The sequence below is a fragment of the Aquarana catesbeiana genome, linkage group LG06 (assembly GCF_042186555.1).
Source record: "Aquarana catesbeiana isolate 2022-GZ linkage group LG06, ASM4218655v1, whole genome shotgun sequence".
Taxonomy (NCBI): domain Eukaryota; kingdom Metazoa; phylum Chordata; class Amphibia; order Anura; family Ranidae; genus Aquarana; species Aquarana catesbeiana.
The window spans coordinates 1,400,801-1,418,910 of NC_133329.1; the positions used below are offsets into that span (position 1 = coordinate 1,400,801).

General features: G+C 57.8%; 1 protein-coding gene across 1 annotated transcript in view; it reads left to right on the plus strand.

The window, feature by feature from the left end:
- Nucleotides 1-18,110, plus strand: part of RNF40 (ring finger protein 40) — a gene marked incomplete in the record, with an annotated part of 68,253 nt that overhangs the window by 24,903 nt on the left and 25,240 nt on the right. Inside the window, 7 exon segments of the mRNA XM_073635284.1 lie at nt 88-235; nt 1,478-1,705; nt 2,725-2,843; nt 8,548-8,694; nt 8,775-8,849; nt 10,609-10,728; nt 14,708-14,887. Of these exon segments, the coding sequence (XP_073491385.1) occupies nt 88-235; nt 1,478-1,705; nt 2,725-2,843; nt 8,548-8,694; nt 8,775-8,849; nt 10,609-10,728; nt 14,708-14,887 (1,017 nt within the window).

The window sequence follows — 18,110 nt, forward strand, 5'->3', positions numbered from 1 at the left end:
CCGTTCTCCCCGCTCTGACCCTGCTCTGACCCCGTTCTCCCCGCTCTGAGGCCTCTTCCTGAACACATTGCTCTTCTCTCTCCTCAGTTAGATGAGAATGTGCAGCTCTTGTTAAAGCGTTCTGATAATGAGCCGCCACCCCCCCAGCCTGTGGCCCCAGAGGAGAAGGAGGAGCCAAAGGAGAGCCATGCTGTAGCAGAGGACCCCCAGGCCCCAGAGGAGACTGACAGTAAAGGTAATGGGGGATGGGATGGTTGGAGGCGGAGCCCGCTGTGTGTAGTACATGTGATTGGAGGCGGAGCCCGCTGTGTGTAGTACGTTATTGGGGGAGGAGCCTGCTGTGTGTAGTACGTTATTGGAGGCGGAGCCTGCTGTGTGTAGTTCATGTGATTGGAGGCGGAGCCCGCTGTGTGTAGTACGTTATTGGAGGCGGAGCCTGCTGTGTGTAGTACATGTGATTGGAGACGGAGCCCGCTGTGTGTAGTACATGTGATTGGAGGCGGAGCCAGCTGTGTGTAGTACATGTGATTGGAGACGGAGCCCGCTGTGTGTAGTACATGTGATTGGAGGCGGAGCCCGCTGTGTGTAGTACATGTGATTGGAGGCGGAGCCCGCTGTGTGTAGTACATGTGATTGGAGGCGGAGCCTGCTGTGTGTAGTACATGTGATTGGAGGCGGAGCCCGCTGTGTGTAGTACATGTGATTGGAGGCGGAGCCTGCTGTGTGTAGTACATGTGATTGGAGGCGGAGCCCGCTGTGTGTAGTACATGTGATTGGAGGCGGAGCCCGCTGTGTGTAGTACATGTGATTGGAGGCGGAGCCTGCTGTGTGTAGTACATGTGATTGGAGGCGGAGCCAGCTGTGTGTAGTACATGTGATTGGAGGCGGAGCCCGCTGTGTGTAGTACATGTGATTGGAGGCGGAGCCTGCTGTGTGTAGTACATGTGATTGGAGGCGGAGCCCGCTGTGTGTAGTACATGTGATTGGAGGCGGAGCCTGCTGTGTGTAGTACGTTTATTGGGGGCGGTATGATTGGAGGCGGAGCCCGCTGTGTGTAGTACATGTGATTGGAGGCGGAGCCCGCTGTGTGTGGTACGTTATTGGGGGCGGGGCCTGCTGTGTGTAGTACGTTATTGGGGGCAGTGTGATTGGAGGCGGAGCCCGCTGTGTGTAGTACATGTGATTGGAGGCGGAGCCTGCTGTGTGTAGTACATGTGATTGGAGGCGGAGCCCGCTGTGTGTAGTACATGTGATTGGAGGCGGAGCCTGCTGTGTGTAGTACATGTGATTGGAGGCGGAGCCTGCTGTGTGTAGTACGTTTATTGGGGGCGGTATGATTGGAGGCGGAGCCCGCTGTGTGTAGTACATGTGATTGGAGGCGGAGCCCGCTGTGTGTAGTACATGTGATTGGAGGTGGATTGTTGCATCACTCCCGGTCTTGTTTCCGGCTCTTAGCTCCCTCCTTTCATCCCTGCAGACCCCCCCGCACCTCCCGCCGTCCCCCCAGCACCGGAACCCCCCGGATCGCTCCCAGAATCCTCTCTGAACTTCCTGGCTACGCTTGCCAGCAGCACGCCTGAGGAGATCGACCTGCAGCTACAAGAACGCATGGAGTTCAGTAAGAGAGCCGTGTCCTGGGTCCTAGAGACCTCCAGCAAGCTGCACCGCCGGGTGCAGGAACTGTGTGAGCGCATTCACAGCAGAGGTAAGGCACTGTCGGAAGCTGTGATCAGACGTGTCCAGGTGTGGGCGGAGCAAACACAGATTTATATTAGAGATGATGAATTCTCCCCGAGTAGAGAGAGTGTGAAGTATAGAGATTTGATGGACCCCCCCCCCCCCCCCTCATACACACAATGTCACATGACAGACCTCCATGTGTCACCGAGTCCACCTTGCATTGTATTGTGGGAGGCCCAGGGGAAGGCGGGGCTAACCTCTGACCTGTATGAGGGGGGTTGGGGGTCCTAGAAATGGCTGCTGTGTAGTAATAGGATGTAGTTCCCAGTGACAGGTTCTCTTTCACAACATTACGGTGTAGTCACAGTGCACCCAACATGGGGGCGGTAATTACCCATTCCTCCAGAAATAATGCCGGGCGCCCGATGTCACTGACCCGCGACGAGCCAGTGATGTCACTAAACCGCGGCGAGCCGGTGATGTCACTGACCCGGGAAGAGCCAGTAATATCACTAAACCGCGACGAACCAGTGATGTCACTAAACCGCAACGAGCCGGTGATGTCACTGACCTGAGACAAGCCAGTGATGTCACTGACCCGGGAAGAGCCAGTAATATCACTAAACCGCGACGAACCAGTGATGTCACTAAACCGCAATGAGCCGGTGATGTCACTGACCTGAGACAAGCCAGTGATGTCACTGACCCGCGACGAGCCAGTGATGTCACTGACCCGGGAAGAGCCGGTGATGTCACTAAACCGCGACGAGCCAGTGATGTCACTGACCCGGGAAGAGCCGGTGATGTCACTAAACCGCGACGAGCCAGTGATGTCACTGACCCGGGACGAGCATGTAGCCAGTGAAGGAAGTCCAGTGGCTGTTGGTACTGAAGCTTCTAGATCAGCAAAGAAGTCATATATACAGGCCCCGCCCCCTGTATGTGTAGTATGAAAGGTCACCCCACCCCCAGGCTAATTATATTTAGGGGAGGGGTCACTGAGGGGCGTTTCATGTCATGTGACTCTCATTTCTCTCTGGGAAGCGTCTGAGCAGCTGGATGAGTCCCTGCGCACCCTCAGCAAGGAGCTGATCACCGAGAACCACAGACTGCAAGACCTGGCCATCGTCCTGCAGGAGAAGCACCACCGGATCTCCCTGCAGGTGAGAGGGGCGTCACCTTCCATGATGACACATGACCCTGACAAGGGGGCGTCACCTTCCATGATGACACATGACCCTGACAAGGGGGCGTCACCTTCCATCATGACACATGACCCTGACAAGGGGGCGTCACCTTCCATCATGACACATGACCCTGACAAGGGGGCGTCACCTTCCATCATGACACATGACCCTGACAAGGGGGCGTCACCTTCCATCATGACACATGACCCTGACAAGGGGGCGTCACCTTCCATGATGACACATGACCCTGACAAGGGGGCGTCACCTTCCATCATGACACATGACCCTGACAAGGGGGCGTCACCTTCCATCATGACACACGTCCCTGACAAGGGGCGTCACCTTCCATGATGACACACGTCCCTGACAAGGGGCGTCACCTTCCATGATGACACACGTCCCTGACGAGGGGGGGAGCCTTCCATGATGACACACGTCCCTGACAAGGGGGCGTCACCTTCCATGATGACACATGTCCCTGACAAGGGGCGTCACCGTCCATGATGACACACGTCCCTGTCAAGGGGCGTCACCTTCCATGATGACACATGACCCTGATAAGGGGCGTCGCCTTCCATGATGACACACGTCCCTGTCAAGGGGCTTCACCTTCCATGATGACACACGTCCCTGTCAAGGGGCTTCACCTTCCATGATGACACACGTCCCTGACAAGGGGCGTCACCTTCCATGATGACACACGTCCCTGACAAGGGGCGTCACCTTCCATGATGACACACGTCCCTGTCAAGGGGGCGTCACCGTCCATGATGACACACGTCCCTGTCAAGGGGCGTCACCTTCCATGATGACACACGTCCCTGACAAGGGGGCGTCACCGTCCATGATGACACACGTCCCTGACAAGGGGGGAGCCTTCCATGATGACACACGTCCCTGACAAGGGGCGTCACCTTCCATGATGACACACGTCCCTGACAAGGGGCGTCACCGTCCATGATGACACACGTCCCTGACAAGGGGCGTCACCGTCCATGATGACACACGTCCCTGACAAGGGGCGTCACCGTCCATGATGACACACGTCCCTGACAAGGGGCGTCACCGTCCATGATGACACACGTCCCTGACAAGGGGGCGTCACCGTCCATGATGACACACGTCCCTGACAAGGGGGCGTCACCTTCCATGATGACACACGTCCCTGACAAGGGGGCGTCACCTTCCATGATGACACATGACCCTGACAAGGGGCGTCACCGTCCATGATGACACACGTCCCTGACGAGGGGGGGAGCCTTCCATGATGACACACGTCCCTGACGAGGGGGGGAGCCTTCCATGATGACACACGTCCCTGACAAGGGGGGGAGCCTTCCATGATGACACATGACCCTGACAAGGGGCGTCACCGTCCATGATGACACACGTCCCTGACGAGGGGGGGAGCCTTCCATGATGACACACGTCCCTGACGAGGGGGGGAGCCTTCCATGATGACACACGTCCCTGACAAGGGGGGGAGCCTTCCATGATGACACATGACCCTGACAAGGGGCGTCACCGTCCATGATGACACACGTCCCTGACGAGGGGGGGAGCCTTCCATGATGACACACGTCCCTGACGAGGGGGGGAGCCTTCCATGATGACACACGTCCCTGACGAGGGGGGGGCCCCTTCCATGATGACACACGTCCCTGACGAGGGGGGGAGCCTTCCATGATGACACACGTCCCTGACGAGGGGGGGGCCCCTTCCATGATGACACACGTCCCTGACAAGGGGGGGAGCCTTCCATGATGACACACGTCCCTGAGAAGGGGGGGAGCTTTCCATGATGACACACGTCCCTGACGAGGGGGGGGCCCCTTCCATGATGACACACGTCCCTGAGAAGGGGGGGAGCTTTCCATGATGACACACGTCCCTGACGAGGGGGGGGCCCCTTCCATGATGACACACGTCCCTGACAAGGGGGGGAGCCTTCCATGATGACACACGGCCCCGACAAGGGGGGGCCCCTTCCATGATGACACACGTCCCTGACGAGGGGGGGCCCCTTCCATGATCCACCTAGATGATATTACATCTATATCCACAACTACTTTATTACTTAACTTAAAGGGCACAATGCACCTTTGTTGAACAATTGGAGCACCAGTTGTTGTATTTTCATTTTGAATAGAAATATTCACCACCAGTCAGTTTTATTCAATTTTTGAACATATACAGGTTTTAGAAGCAATTCTATAAGGATACTAGGCAATACATTCACTACAAAGAAAGAGAAAAAAAAAAAAAAAAAATTTGTCTCCATAAGGGCAGCGCCATACTACTCCTGCTTTTTTACCCTTCCATGATGACACACGGCCCCGACAAGGGGGGGCCCCTTCCATGATGACACACGTCCCTGACAAGGAGGGGAGCCTTCCATGATGACACACGTCCCTGACAAGGGGGGCGTCACCTTCCATGATGACACACGTCCCTGACAAGGGGGGCGTCACCTTCCATGATGACACACGTCCCTGACAAGGGGGGCGTCACCTTCCATGATGACACACGTCCCTGACAAGGGGGGGAGCCTTTCAAGATGACACACGTCCCTGACAAGAGGGGGAGCCTTCCATGATGACACACGTCCCTGACAAGGGGGGGCCCCTTCCATGATGACACACGTCCCTGACAAGGAGGGGAGCCTTCCATGATGACACACGTCCCTGACAAGGGGGGCGTCACCTTCCATGATGACACACGTCCCTGACAAGGGGGGCGTCACCTTCCATGATGACACACATCCCTGACAAGGGGGGCGTCACCTTCCATGATGACACACGTCCCTGACAAGGGGGGGAGCCTTTCAAGATGACACACGTCCCTGACAAGGGGGCGTCACCTTCCATGATGACACACGTCCCTGACAAGGGGCGTCGCCTTCCATGATGACACACGTCCCTGACAAGGGGGGCGTCACCTTCCATGATGACACACGTCCCTGACAAGGGGCGTCGCCTTCCATGATGACACACGTCCCTGACAAGGGGGGAGCCTTCCATGATGACACACGTCCCTGACAAGGGGGGGGCCCCTTCCATGATGACACACGTCCCTGACAAGGGGGGCCCCTTCCATGATGACACACGTCCCTGACAAGGGGGGGAGCCTTCCATGATGACACACGTCCCTGACAAGGGGGGGAGCCTTTCAAGATGACACACGTCCCTGACAAGGGGGGGCCCCTTCCATGATGACACACGTCCCTGACAAGGGGGGGCCCCTTCCATGATGACACACGTCCCTGACAAGGGGGGAGCCTTCCATGATGACACACGTCCCTGACAAGGGGGGGGCCCCTTCCATGATGACACACGTCCCTGACAAGGGGGGGCCCCTTCCATGATGACACACGTCCCTGACGAGGGGGGGAGCCTTCCATGATGACACACGTCCCTGACAAGGGGGGGCCCCTTCCATGATGACACACGTCCCTGACAAGGGGCGTCGCCTTCCATGATGACACACGTCCCTGACAAGGGGCGTCGCCTTCCATGATGACACGCGTCCCTGACAAGGGGCGTCGCCTTCCATGATGACACACGTCCCTGACAAGGGGGGGGCCCCTTCCATGATGACACACGTCCCTGACAAGGGGGGGCCCCTTCCATGATGACACACGTCCCTGACGAGGGGGGGAGCCTTCCATGATGACACACGTCCCTGACAAGGGGGGCGTCACCGTCCATGATGACACACGTCCCTGACAAGGGGGGCGTCACCGTCCATGATGACACACGTCCCTGACAAGGGGGACCGTCCATGATGACACACGTCCCTGACAAGGGGGACCGTCCATGATGACACACGTCCCTGACAAGGGGGGCGTCACCGTCCATGATGACACACGTCCCTGACAAGGGGCATCACCTTCCATGATGACACACGTCCCTGACAAGGGGGGCGTCACCTTCCATGATGACACACGTCCCTGACAAGGGGGGGAGCCTTTCAAGATGACACACGTCCCTGACAAGGGGGGGAGCCTTTCAAGATGACACACGTCCCTGACAAGGGGGGGAGCCTTCCATGATGACACACGGCCCCGACAAGGGGGGGCCCCTTCCATGATGACACACGTCCCTGACAAGGGGGGGAGCCTTTCATGATGACACACGTCCCTGACAAGGGGGGGAGCCTTCCATGATGACACACGTCCCTGACAAGGGGGGCGTCACTTTCCATGATGACACACGTCCCTGACAAGGGGGGAGCCTTCCATGATGACACACGGCCCCGATAAGGGGGGGGGGGCCTTCCATGATGACACACGTCCCTGACAAGGGGGCATCACCTTCCATGATGACACACGTCCCTGACAAGGGGGGGAGCCTTCCATGATGACACACGTCCCTGACAAGGGGGGGGGCCCCCTTACATGATGACACACGTCCCTGACAAGGGGGGGAGCCTTCCATGATGACACACGTCCCTGACAAGGGCGTCGCCTTCCATGATGACACACGTCCCTGACAAGAGACAGAGGCTTTTGGAGGGGACTGAATGCTAGCCTCCTGCCTACTGACTATGGGCCCTGGAGGACCCGGGTACATGACTATGGGCCCTGGAGGACCCAGGTACATGACTATGGGCCCTGACATTTGAGGGAGATACAAGCATTTAGGAAGATGTTCTGCTACGTAATGCAAAAGGACATTATTTAAGGAGGCCATGATGGTCTCGGCCAGCTTGGGGCTCAGAGGACAGATGTATATGAAAGGAATGCTGATTAATGAGATCTGGAAAGCCCGGGTCTTTCACCCAATAGTTTATTGTGCTCATTAACACACCTTTGTCTCCTAGCAAACTATTGGGGGATGTGTTTCTACTTCTGTGTATTATAAGTTGTGAGTGAGGAGACGGCAAGTCTACCCTGAAAGGTCATATCTCCGAGTCACCTAGTCTGGGGAAATGATTAGATAAATAGCTCATGTTAATTAGGTTTCTGGTTACAGTTTGTATTGTCAGCCTGCTGTATATATTTGTGTGTCATCTCAAATAAGTTCAGTTTATGTTCAGCAACCAATCGAGTATTGTCTTGTTTTGTGGTTGTCAGCGGTTGGAATATCTGATCTCTATATTCAGACTGGGAGGAAGTGGAATATGACGAAAGCACTCAAGCGGATTGTGGGACGTTTTGTTACAGACTGATACACAAGATGGGGCACCTTCTTCCCCTATGATACCCGGGAGGGGGCATCCCCTTCTGCTGTTAAACAGGGGGTGCGGGGGGGGGGGGGGAGTGCAGAGTGCCGGAGCACTGTGTGTGTAATGCAGCAGTCAATACAGACTGGTTGTTGAGCAGAGAGAGGGTTCCACCAGCCATGGGCTCCCTATTTGAGAAACCTGTGTTATGGATTTGCAGAGCGGTACAGGGAAGCATACCTTTACTGCTCTGTTCCTCTTCTGTCTGTCCCAATCTCTTATATGTGACCTCCCCTGGGATGGACAAGAGAAGGGCTAGTGGGGGATCAAAGGGAAAAGTTTGTTACAACAGCTTCCCTGTGCTGCTCGCTGATCAGATCCAATGTTCCGTCAGCTGTAGATCTGAAAATTCTTTTCGGGGGTTCCCAGAGATCTCAAACTTTTTGCTAAGGGGTTCTTCAAGGTAAAAAGGTTGAGAAATGGACTGCTTTAATTGTCTGGTTGTGTTCTCCCACAGCACCATGAGCTCCAGGACCGCGCCGTCTCCTCCGAAACCAAAGTGTCTGAGATGGAGAGGAGCATCGAAGATCTGCAGTGGGACATCGAGAAGCTGAGGAAACATGAGCAGAAGCTGAACCGTCACCTGGCTGAGGCCCTGGAACAGGTTGGTGGCACAGTATGTGATTTACTGTAATGCCCAGACCCTGCCTCATCTCCGCTTATTATAAACCTCTTCTCCTGCAGCTCAATTCCGGATGTCACATTTCAGGAAGTTCTGGAGGTTTCCAGGGAGGACAAACCACGCTGACGGTGCAGAAGGTGATGTCATCCTTATTGGCTCTGACCCCAGTCACCGGCTTCGTTCCGTACCCCCCATAAATCCTGTTCCGAGCTTTCACACGTCTTCCTTCCGACCCCCCTCCTCACACCTCTTCCCTCCGACCTCCCCTCCTCACACCTCTTCCCCCCACCCCCCCCCTCCTCGCACCTCTTCCCTCCGACCCCCCCCCCCCCCCCCCCCCCCCCCTCCTCGCACCTCTTCCCCTCCGACCCCCCCCCCCCCTCCTCGCACCTCTTCCCTCCGACCCCCCCTCCTCGCACCTCTTCCTCCGACCCCCCCTCCTCGCACCTCTTCCCTCCGACCCCCCCCCCCTCTCGCACCTCTTCCCTCCGACCTCCCCCCTCCCCTCCTCGCACCTCTTCCCTCCGACCTCCCCCCTCCTCGCACCTCTTCCCTCCGACCTCCCCCCTCCTCGCACCTCTTCCCTCCGACCTCCCCCCTCCTCGCACCTCTTCCCTCCGACCTCCCCCCTCCTCGCACCTCTTCCCTCCGACCTCCCCCCCTCCTCGCACCTCTTCCCTCCGACCTCCCCCCTCCTCGCACCTCTTCCCTCCGACCTCCCCCCTCCTCGCACCTCTTCCACTCCGACCTCCCCCCTCCTCGCACCTCTTCCCTCCGACCTCCCCCCTCCTCGCACCTCTTCCCTCCGACCTCCCCCCTCCTCGCACCTCTTCCCTCCGACCTCCCCCCTCCTCGCACCTCTTCCCTACGACCCCCCCCCCTCCTCGCACCTCTTCCCTACGACCCCCCCCCCTCCTCGCACCTCTTCCCTACGACCCCCCCCCCTCCTCGCACCTCTTCCCTACGACCCCCCCCCCTCCTCGCACCTCTTCCCTACGACCCCACCCCCCTCCTCGCACCTCTTCCCTACGACCCCCCCCCCCCTCCTCGCACCTCTTCCCTCCGACCCCCCCCCCCCCTCCTCGCACCTCTTCCCTCCGACCCCCCCCCCCCCCTCCTCGCACCTCTTCCTCCGACCCCCCCCCCCCCTCCTCGCACCTCTTCCCTCCGACCCCCCCCCCCCCCCTCCTCGCACCTCTTCCCTCCGACCCCCCCCCTCCTCGCACCTCTTCCCTCCGACCCCCCCCCCCCCCCTCCTCGCACCTCTTCCCTCCGACCTCCCCCCTCCTCGCACCTCTTCCCTCCGACCTCCCCCCTCCTCGCACCTCTTCCCTCCGACCTCCCCCCTCCTCGCACCTCTTCCCTCCGACCTCCCCCCTCCTCGCACCTCTTCCTCCGACCTCCCCCCTCCTCGCACCTCTTCCCTCCGACCTCCCCCCTCCTCGCACCTCTTCCCTACGACCCCCCCCCCCTCCTCGCACCTCTTCCCTACGACCCCCCCCCCCTCCTCGCACCTCTTCCCTACGACCCCCCCCCCCCTCCTCGCACCTCTTCCCTACGACCCCCCCCCCCCTCCTCGCACCTCTTCCTCCGACCCCCCCCCCTCCTCGCACCTCTTCCCTCCGACCCCCCCCCCCCCCCCTCCTCGCACCTCTTCCTCCGACCCCCCCCCCCCCCCTCCTCGCACCTCCTCCCTCCGACCCCCTCCCTCCTCGCACCTCCTCGCACCTCTTCCCTCCGACCTCTTCCCTCCGACCTCTCCCTCCGACCTCTTCCCTCCGACCTCCCCCCTCCTCGCGCCTCTTCCCTCCGACCCCCCCCCCCCCCCCCCCCCCTCCTCGCACCTCTTCCCTCCGACCCCCTCCTCACACATCGTCCTCCTTCTTCCCTCCACAGTTTGAGATGCTGAACGCAGAGCTGGAGGAGAACCAGGAACTGGCCAACAGTCGCATGTGTGAGCTGGAGAAGCTGCAGAACGAGTTGCAGGCGGCCGTGCGGCTCAAGGAGAAGCTGAAGGTATATAGAGGTGTGGTGACCTGAGGAGACAATGGATGTAGGGTGTATGTATAGCTCTGGATAAGGCTGAAGGCACAGTTGTGCTCAAAAGTTTGCATCCCCTGGCACAAATGGTGACATTTTGGCATTCATATGGAAAATATGACTGATCGTGGCAAAAACCCATAAAAGAAATGTCAAAAGACCTGTGTAACAAGGTAATGGAATTTATAAAAAGGAAAAGAATAAAAAAAGATATATGAATATGCCAGTTAGTCCTGTTCAATCGCTTATTAAGAAGTGGAAAATTTGGGGATCTCTGATACCAAGCCAGACCAAGAAAGATTGCAAATACAACAAAACAAAAACTCTTGCGCATAAATGTATAAGCCCGACAGTTCAAAGTTCTCGATGGATGGTAGCTTTCAGCCTTGCTGCCCTCAAGGATAGGGAAATCCTAACATACAGACAAAAACAGAAAAGAGAGGGCGCACCGGCCTAGTGCATTATCTTTAAAAAGGTTTATTAAAACAGAAAACGTAAAAGTACTACTCACAAGGGTATATAAAAATCACGCATAATAGTCAAATGATGGTAGCAGTCTCCAGACCTATGGCCAAGACGTGCAGACCGCTGCTGGCTGACGCGTTTGGTCTGTGCTCCCTTGATGAGCACATTATTTAAGGTACCGTAAGAGATGGATACTGTTAGGCTCTGAAGAAGAAGGTGCTACCTTCGAAACGCGTCAGCCAGCAGCGGTCTGCACGTCTTGTCCATAGGTCTGGAGACTGCTACCATCATTTGACTATTATGCGTGATTTTATCTACCCTTGTGAGTAGTACTTTTACGTTTTCTGTTTTAATAAACCTTTTTAAAGGTAATGCACTAGGCCGGTGCGCCCTCTCTTTACTGTTTTTGCAAGAAAGATTGCAGCCACAACTGCCAGAGGAATTGCATGGGCTACAAAGAAAACCCCAAAAGTAACTATGTAACTTCAGGAGAAATATAGGCTGCTGGAAAAATACTGAAACAAAATGAGCTGCATGGTGGAGTGTCAGAATCCTTTACTGTGCCAATGCCACCAAAAAAGCCAGGTTACGATATGGCCGACAACACCTTGACACACCTCCCAGCTTCTGGCAGACTGTAATCTGGAGTGATGAGTGCAAAAAAGAGTTTTATGGCCACAACCATCAGTGCTATGTTTGGAGAGGAAGAATCCCATCCCCACTGTGAAGCATGGTGGTGTCTTATGGATGTTTTGGGGGCGTGTGAGCTCTAAAGGAATGGGGGAAGTGATAGCAAAATGAATGCAGCATGTTATCAGAAAATACTGGCAGACAATTGGCATTCTTCTGCAGGAAAGCTGCGCATGGCACACTCTTGGACTTTCCAGCAGGACAATGACCTGAAGCACAAGGCCAAGCTGACCCTCCAGCAAGACAATGACCCTAAGCACAAGGCCAAGCCGACCCTCCAGCAGGACAATGACCCTAAGCACAAGGCCAAGCCGACCCTCCAGCAGGACAATAACCCCGAAGCACAAGGCCAAGCTGACCCTCCATCAGGACAATGACCCGAAGCACAAGGCCAAGCTGACCCTCCATCAGGACAATGACCCGAAGCACAAGGCCCAGCTGATCTTCCAGCAGGACAGTGACCCGAAGCACAAGGCCCAGCTGATCTTCCAGCAGGACAGTGACCCGAAGCACAAGCCAAGCCGACCCTCCAGCATGACAATGACCCAAAGCACAAGGCCAAGCCGACCCTCCAGCAGGATAATGACCTGAGGCACAAGGCCAAGCTTACTCTCTAGCATGACAATGACCCAAAGCACAAGGCCAAGCTGACCCTCCAGCAGGACAATGACCCAAAGCACAAGGCCAAGCTGACCTTCCAGCATGACAATGACCTGAAGCATAAGGCCAAACTTGCTCTCCAGCAAGACCATGACCCTAAGCACAAGGCCAAGCCGACCTCCAGCAGGACAATGACCCCGAAGCAACAAGGCCAAGCTGACCCTCCAGCAGGACAATGACCTGAAGCATAAGGCCAAACTTGCTCTCCAGCAAGACAATGACCCTAAGCACAAGGCCAAGCCGACCCTCCAGCAGACAATGACCCGAAGCACAAGGCCAAGCTGACCCTCCATCAGGACAATGACCCGAAGCACAAGGCCCAGCTGACCCTCCAGCATGACAATGACCCAAAGCACAAGGCCCAGCTGACCTTCCAGCAGGACAGTGACCCGAAGCACAAGGCCAAGCTTACTCTCCAGCAGGACAATGACCCGAAGCACAAGGCCAAGCTGACCCTCCAGCAGGACAATGACCCAAAGCACAAGGCCAAGCCGACCCTCCAGCAAGACAATGACCCGAAAGCACAAGGCCAAGCCGACCCTCTAGCAAGACAATGACCCAAAAGCACAAGGCCCTGCCCCTGCCCAGACATGCCCATAAAGTCCCCTAGTCATTGTTCATTGGTTGAGATTTGTATAAGTCCTGCTTACCTGTGCTTGATTGGCTGATTGTGAAACATCCAAGCTCTTTTGTTATATAAATAAACATTGCGACCATGGTCAGGGTTTGTTGAGCTAAGGATGTGAGGACGGTGGTCATGTCTGTTTTCTTGCTAAGATACGGGAAACAGGGTTGTACTAAGATGCATTATACCAAAAGGCTGAAAGGGCACTTTATTAGCGCAGGAGACATGGATTTCGCGTAGCGTATAGAGAAATTTCCACGTCACCCGAAGCACAAGGCCAAGCTTGCTCTCCAGCAAGACAATGACCCGAAGCACAAGGCCAAGCTGACTTTCCAGCAGGACAATAACCCGAAGCACAAGGCCACGCCGACCCTCCAGCAGGACAATAACCTGAAGCACAAGGCCACGCCGACCCTCCAGCAGGACAATAACCCGAAGCACAAGGCCAAGCTGCCTCTCCAGCAGGACAGTGACCCGAAGCACAAGGCCAAGCTGACCCTCCAGCAGGACTATGACCCTAAGCACAAGGCCAAGCCGACCCTCCAGTAGGACAATGACCCGAAGCACAAGGCCAAGCCGACCCTCCAGTAGGACAATGACCCGAAGCACAACGCCAAGCCGACCCTCCAACAGGACAATGGCCCAAAGCACAAGGCTAAGTTGACCCTCCAGCATGACAATGACCCAAAGCAAAAGGCCAAGACGACCCTCCAGCCGGACCATGACTGGAAGCACAAGGCCAAGCCGACCCTCCAGCAGGACAATGACCCGAAGCACAAGGCCAAGTTGATCCTCCAGCAGGACAATGACCCTAAGCACAAGGCTAAGCTGACCCTCCAGCATGACAATGACCCGAAGCATAAGACTAAGCTGACACTCCAGTGGTTACAGCAGGAAAAGGTGAAGGTTCTGGAGTGGCCGGCTCCTGACCTTCATATCATCAAATCGTTCTGCAGAGATCTCATACAAAACCACCAAAGACTTCATGATCTGGAGGCATTGTGCCAAGACCAATTGGCAGCTCTACCACCTGCAAGACTTCCTCATAGACACCTATTATAGAGGACTTACTGCTGTCATTGATGATAAAGGGGGCAATACACAGGATTAGGAATGAAGGGGTGCAAATTTCTGAACGGGGGGGGGGTTTCATTAGTTATTGCCATGTTTTGTTTTATGATCGGGTTGTGCTGTTATGGGATTCCCATTCTGTGACTGGAGGTGATAAGAAATACACAAAATGGGTTTTGCTGCTCACTCATTCATCCCGTATATTACCGATTCTCCAAGGGAGGCGCTCTTCATCACAACTGTATAGAGGTGTGGTGATCGGAGGAGGTGGTGGGTGTATGATGAATGACATGTATGATGTATGACATGTAGGATGAATGACATGTATGATGAATGACATGTATGATGTATGTGTAGCTCTAGGAGAGGGGGAAGGTGTATAAAGGTATGATTGGAGGAGATGGTGGTTGTATGATGTATGACATGTTGTATGGTGTCTTGTAGTTGGATCTGCGGACCCTCCCTGAGGAGGCTGTGAGGGGCACACAGGACTTCCGCTGCCTGCAGTCTCAGTTCTCACTTCTCTACAACGAATCCTTACAAGTCAAGACACAGCTGGATGAGGCCCGAGCTCATCTCCTCAACACGAAGAACAGTCACCTGCGACAGATCGAACGCATGGAGGTCAGTGCCGGATTCCTGCAAATTCCCACACTTCTCTCTCTTCTCACAGTCCCCTCTTCTCACTCTCCCCTCTCTTCTCACTCTCCCCTCTCTTCTCACACTCTTCTCTTCTCACACTCCCCTCTCTCTCCATGTATAAATATATAAGGGGGGGATATGATCTCCATGTATAAATACATAAGGAGGATATGATCTCCATATATATATATATATACATAAGGGGGGGATATGATCTCCATGTATAAATACATAAGGGGGGGATATGATCTCCATGTATAAATACATAAGGGGGGATATGATCTCCATGTATAAATACATAAGGGGGGATATGATCTCCATGTATAAATAATACATACCTGTGCTCTATTCCCCCGGGTCTTCCTTCCCCCGTGCTGTGTTCCCCCGGGTCTTCCTTCCCCCTGTGCTGTGTTCCCCCGGGTCTTCCTTCCCCCTGTGCTGTGTTCCCCCGGGTCTTCCTTCCCCCTGTGCTGTGTTCCCCCGGGTCTTCCTTCCCCCTGTGCTGCATTCCCCCGGGTCTTCCTTCCCCCTGTGCTGCATTCCCACGGGTCTTCCTTCCCCCTGTGCTGCATTCCCCCGGGTCTTCCTTCCCCCTGTGCTGCATTCCCCCGGGTCTTCATTTCCCCCCCCCGTGCTGCATTCCCCCGGGTCTTCCATTCCCCCCCTGCTGCATTCCCCTGGGTCTTCCTTCCCCCCGTGCTGCGTTCCCCCGGGTCTTCCTTCCCCCCCGTGCTGCGTTCCCCCGGGTCTTCCTTCCCCCCGTGCTGCGTTCCCCCGGGTCTTCCTTTCCCCCCGTGCTGTGTTCCCCCGGGTCTTCCTTCCCCCCGTGCTGCGTTCCCCCGGGTCTTCCTTTCCCCCCGTGCTGTGTTCCCCCGGGTCCTCCTTCCCCCCTGTGCTGCGTTCCCCCCGGGTCCTCCTTCCCCCCTGTGCTGTGTTCCCCCGGGTCCTCCTTCCCCCCCTGTGCTGTATTCCCCCGGGTCTTCCTTCCCCCTGTGCTGCATTCCCCCGGGTCTTCCTTCCCCCTGTGCTGCATTCCCCCGGGTCTTCCTTCCCCCTGTGCTGCATTCCCCCGGGTCTTCATTCCCCCCCCCCCCCGTGCTGCATTCCCCCGGGTCTTCCATTCCCCCCCCCCCCTGCTGCATTCCCCTGGGTCTTCCTTCCCCCCGTGCTGCGTTCCCCCGGGTCTTCCTTCCCCCCGTGCTGCGTTCCCCCGGGTCTTCCTTCCCCCCGTGCTGCGTTCCCCCGGGTCTTCCTTTCCCCCCGTGCTGCGTTCCCCCGGGTCTTCCTTTCCCCCCGTGCTGCGTTCCCCCGGGTCTTCCTTCCCCCTGTGCTGCGTTCCCCCGGGTCTTCCTTCCCCCTGTGCTGCATTCCCCCCGGGTCCTCCTTCCCCCCTGTGCTGCATTCCCCCCGGGTCTTCCTTCCCCCCCCCCTGTGCTGCATTCCCCCCGGGTCCTCCTTCCCCCCTGTGCTGCATTCCCCCCGGGTCTTCCTTCCCCCCCCCCCTGTGCTGCGTTCCCCCCGGGTCCTCCTTCCCCCCTGTGCTGCGTTCCCCCCGGGTCCTCCTTCCCCCCCTGTGCTGTGTTCCCCCGGGTCTTCCATTCCCCCCCTGTGCTGCGTTCCCCCGGGTCTTCCATTCCCCCCCTGTGCTGCATTCCCCCGGGTCTTCCATTCCCCCCCTGTGCTGCATTCCCCCGGGTCTTCCATTCCCCCCCCCTGCTGCATTCCCCCGGGTCTGCGTTCCCCCCGGGTCCTCCTTCCCCCCGTGCTGCGTTCCCCCGGGTCTTCCTCTCCCCCCCCCCCCCCATGCTGCGTTCCCCCGGGTCTTCCTCTTCCCCCCCCCCCCCCCCCCCCCCGTGCTGCGTTCCCCCGGGTATTCCTTCCCTCCCCCCCGTGCTGTGTTCCCCCGGGTCTTCCTTCCCCCCGTGCTGCGTTCCCCCGGGTCTTCCTTCCCCCCGTGCTGCGTTCCCCCGGGTCTTCCTTTCCCCCCGTGCTGCGTTCCCCCGGGTCCTCCTTCCCCCCTGTGCTGTGTTCCCCCGGGTCCTCCTTCCCCCCTGTGCTGTATTCCCCCGGGTCTTCCTTCCCCCTGTGCTGTATTCCCCCGGGTCTTCCTTCCCCCTGTGCTGCATTCCCCCGGGTCTTCCTTCCCCCTGTGCTGCATTCCCCCGGGTCTTCATCCCCCCCCCCCCCGTGCTGCATTCCCCCGGGTCTTCCTTCCCCCTGTGCTGCATTCCCCCGGGTCTTCCTTCCCCCTGTGCTGCATTCCCCGGGTCTTCATCCCCCCCCCCCCCCCGTGCTGCATTCCCCCGGGTCTTCCATTCCCCCCCCCCCCCCGCTGCATTCCCCTGGGTCTTCCTTCCCCCCGTGCTGCGTTCCCCCGGGTCTTCCTTTCCCCCCGTGCTGCGTTCCCCCGGGTCTTCCTTTCCCCCCGTGCTGCGTTCCCCCGGGTCTTCCTTTCCCCCCGTGCTGCGTTCCCCCGGGTCTTCCTTCCCCCCGTGCTGCGTTCCCCCGGGTCTTCCTTCCCCCCCCCCCCCCGTGCTGCGTTCCCCCCGGGTCCTCCTTCCCCCCTGTGCTGCGTTCCCCCCGGGTCCTCCTTCCCCCCTGTGCTGCGTTCCCCCCGGTCCTCCTTCCCCCCCCTGTGCTGTATTCCCCCGGGTCTTCCTTCCCTCCTGTGCTGTATTCCCCCGGGTCTTCCTTCCCCCTGTGCTGTATTCCCCCGGGTCTTCCTTCCCTCCTGTGTTGTATTCCCCCGGGTCTTCCTTCCCCCTGTGCTGCATTCCCCCGGGTCTTCCATTCCCCCCCTGTGCTGCATTCCCCCGGGTCTTCCATTCCCCCCCTGTGCTGCATTCCCCCGGGTCTTCCATTCCCCCCCTGTGCTGCATTCCCCCGGGTCTTCCATTCCCCCCCTGTGCTGCATTCCCCCGGGTCTTCCATTCCCCCCCTGTGCTGCATTCCCCCGGGTCTTCCATTCCCCCCCTGTGCTGCATTCCCCCGGGTCTTCCATCCCCCCCCCTGCTGCATTCCCCCGGGTCCTCCTTCCCCCCGGGTCCTCCTTCCCCCCGTGCTGCGTTCCCCTCCCGGGTCCTCCTTCCCCCCCATGCTGCGTTCCCCCGGGTCTTCCTCTCCACCCCCCCCCCCCCCCCGTGCTGCGTTCCCCCGGGTCTTCCTTCCCCCTGTGCTGTGTTCCCCCGGGTCTTCCTTCCCCCTG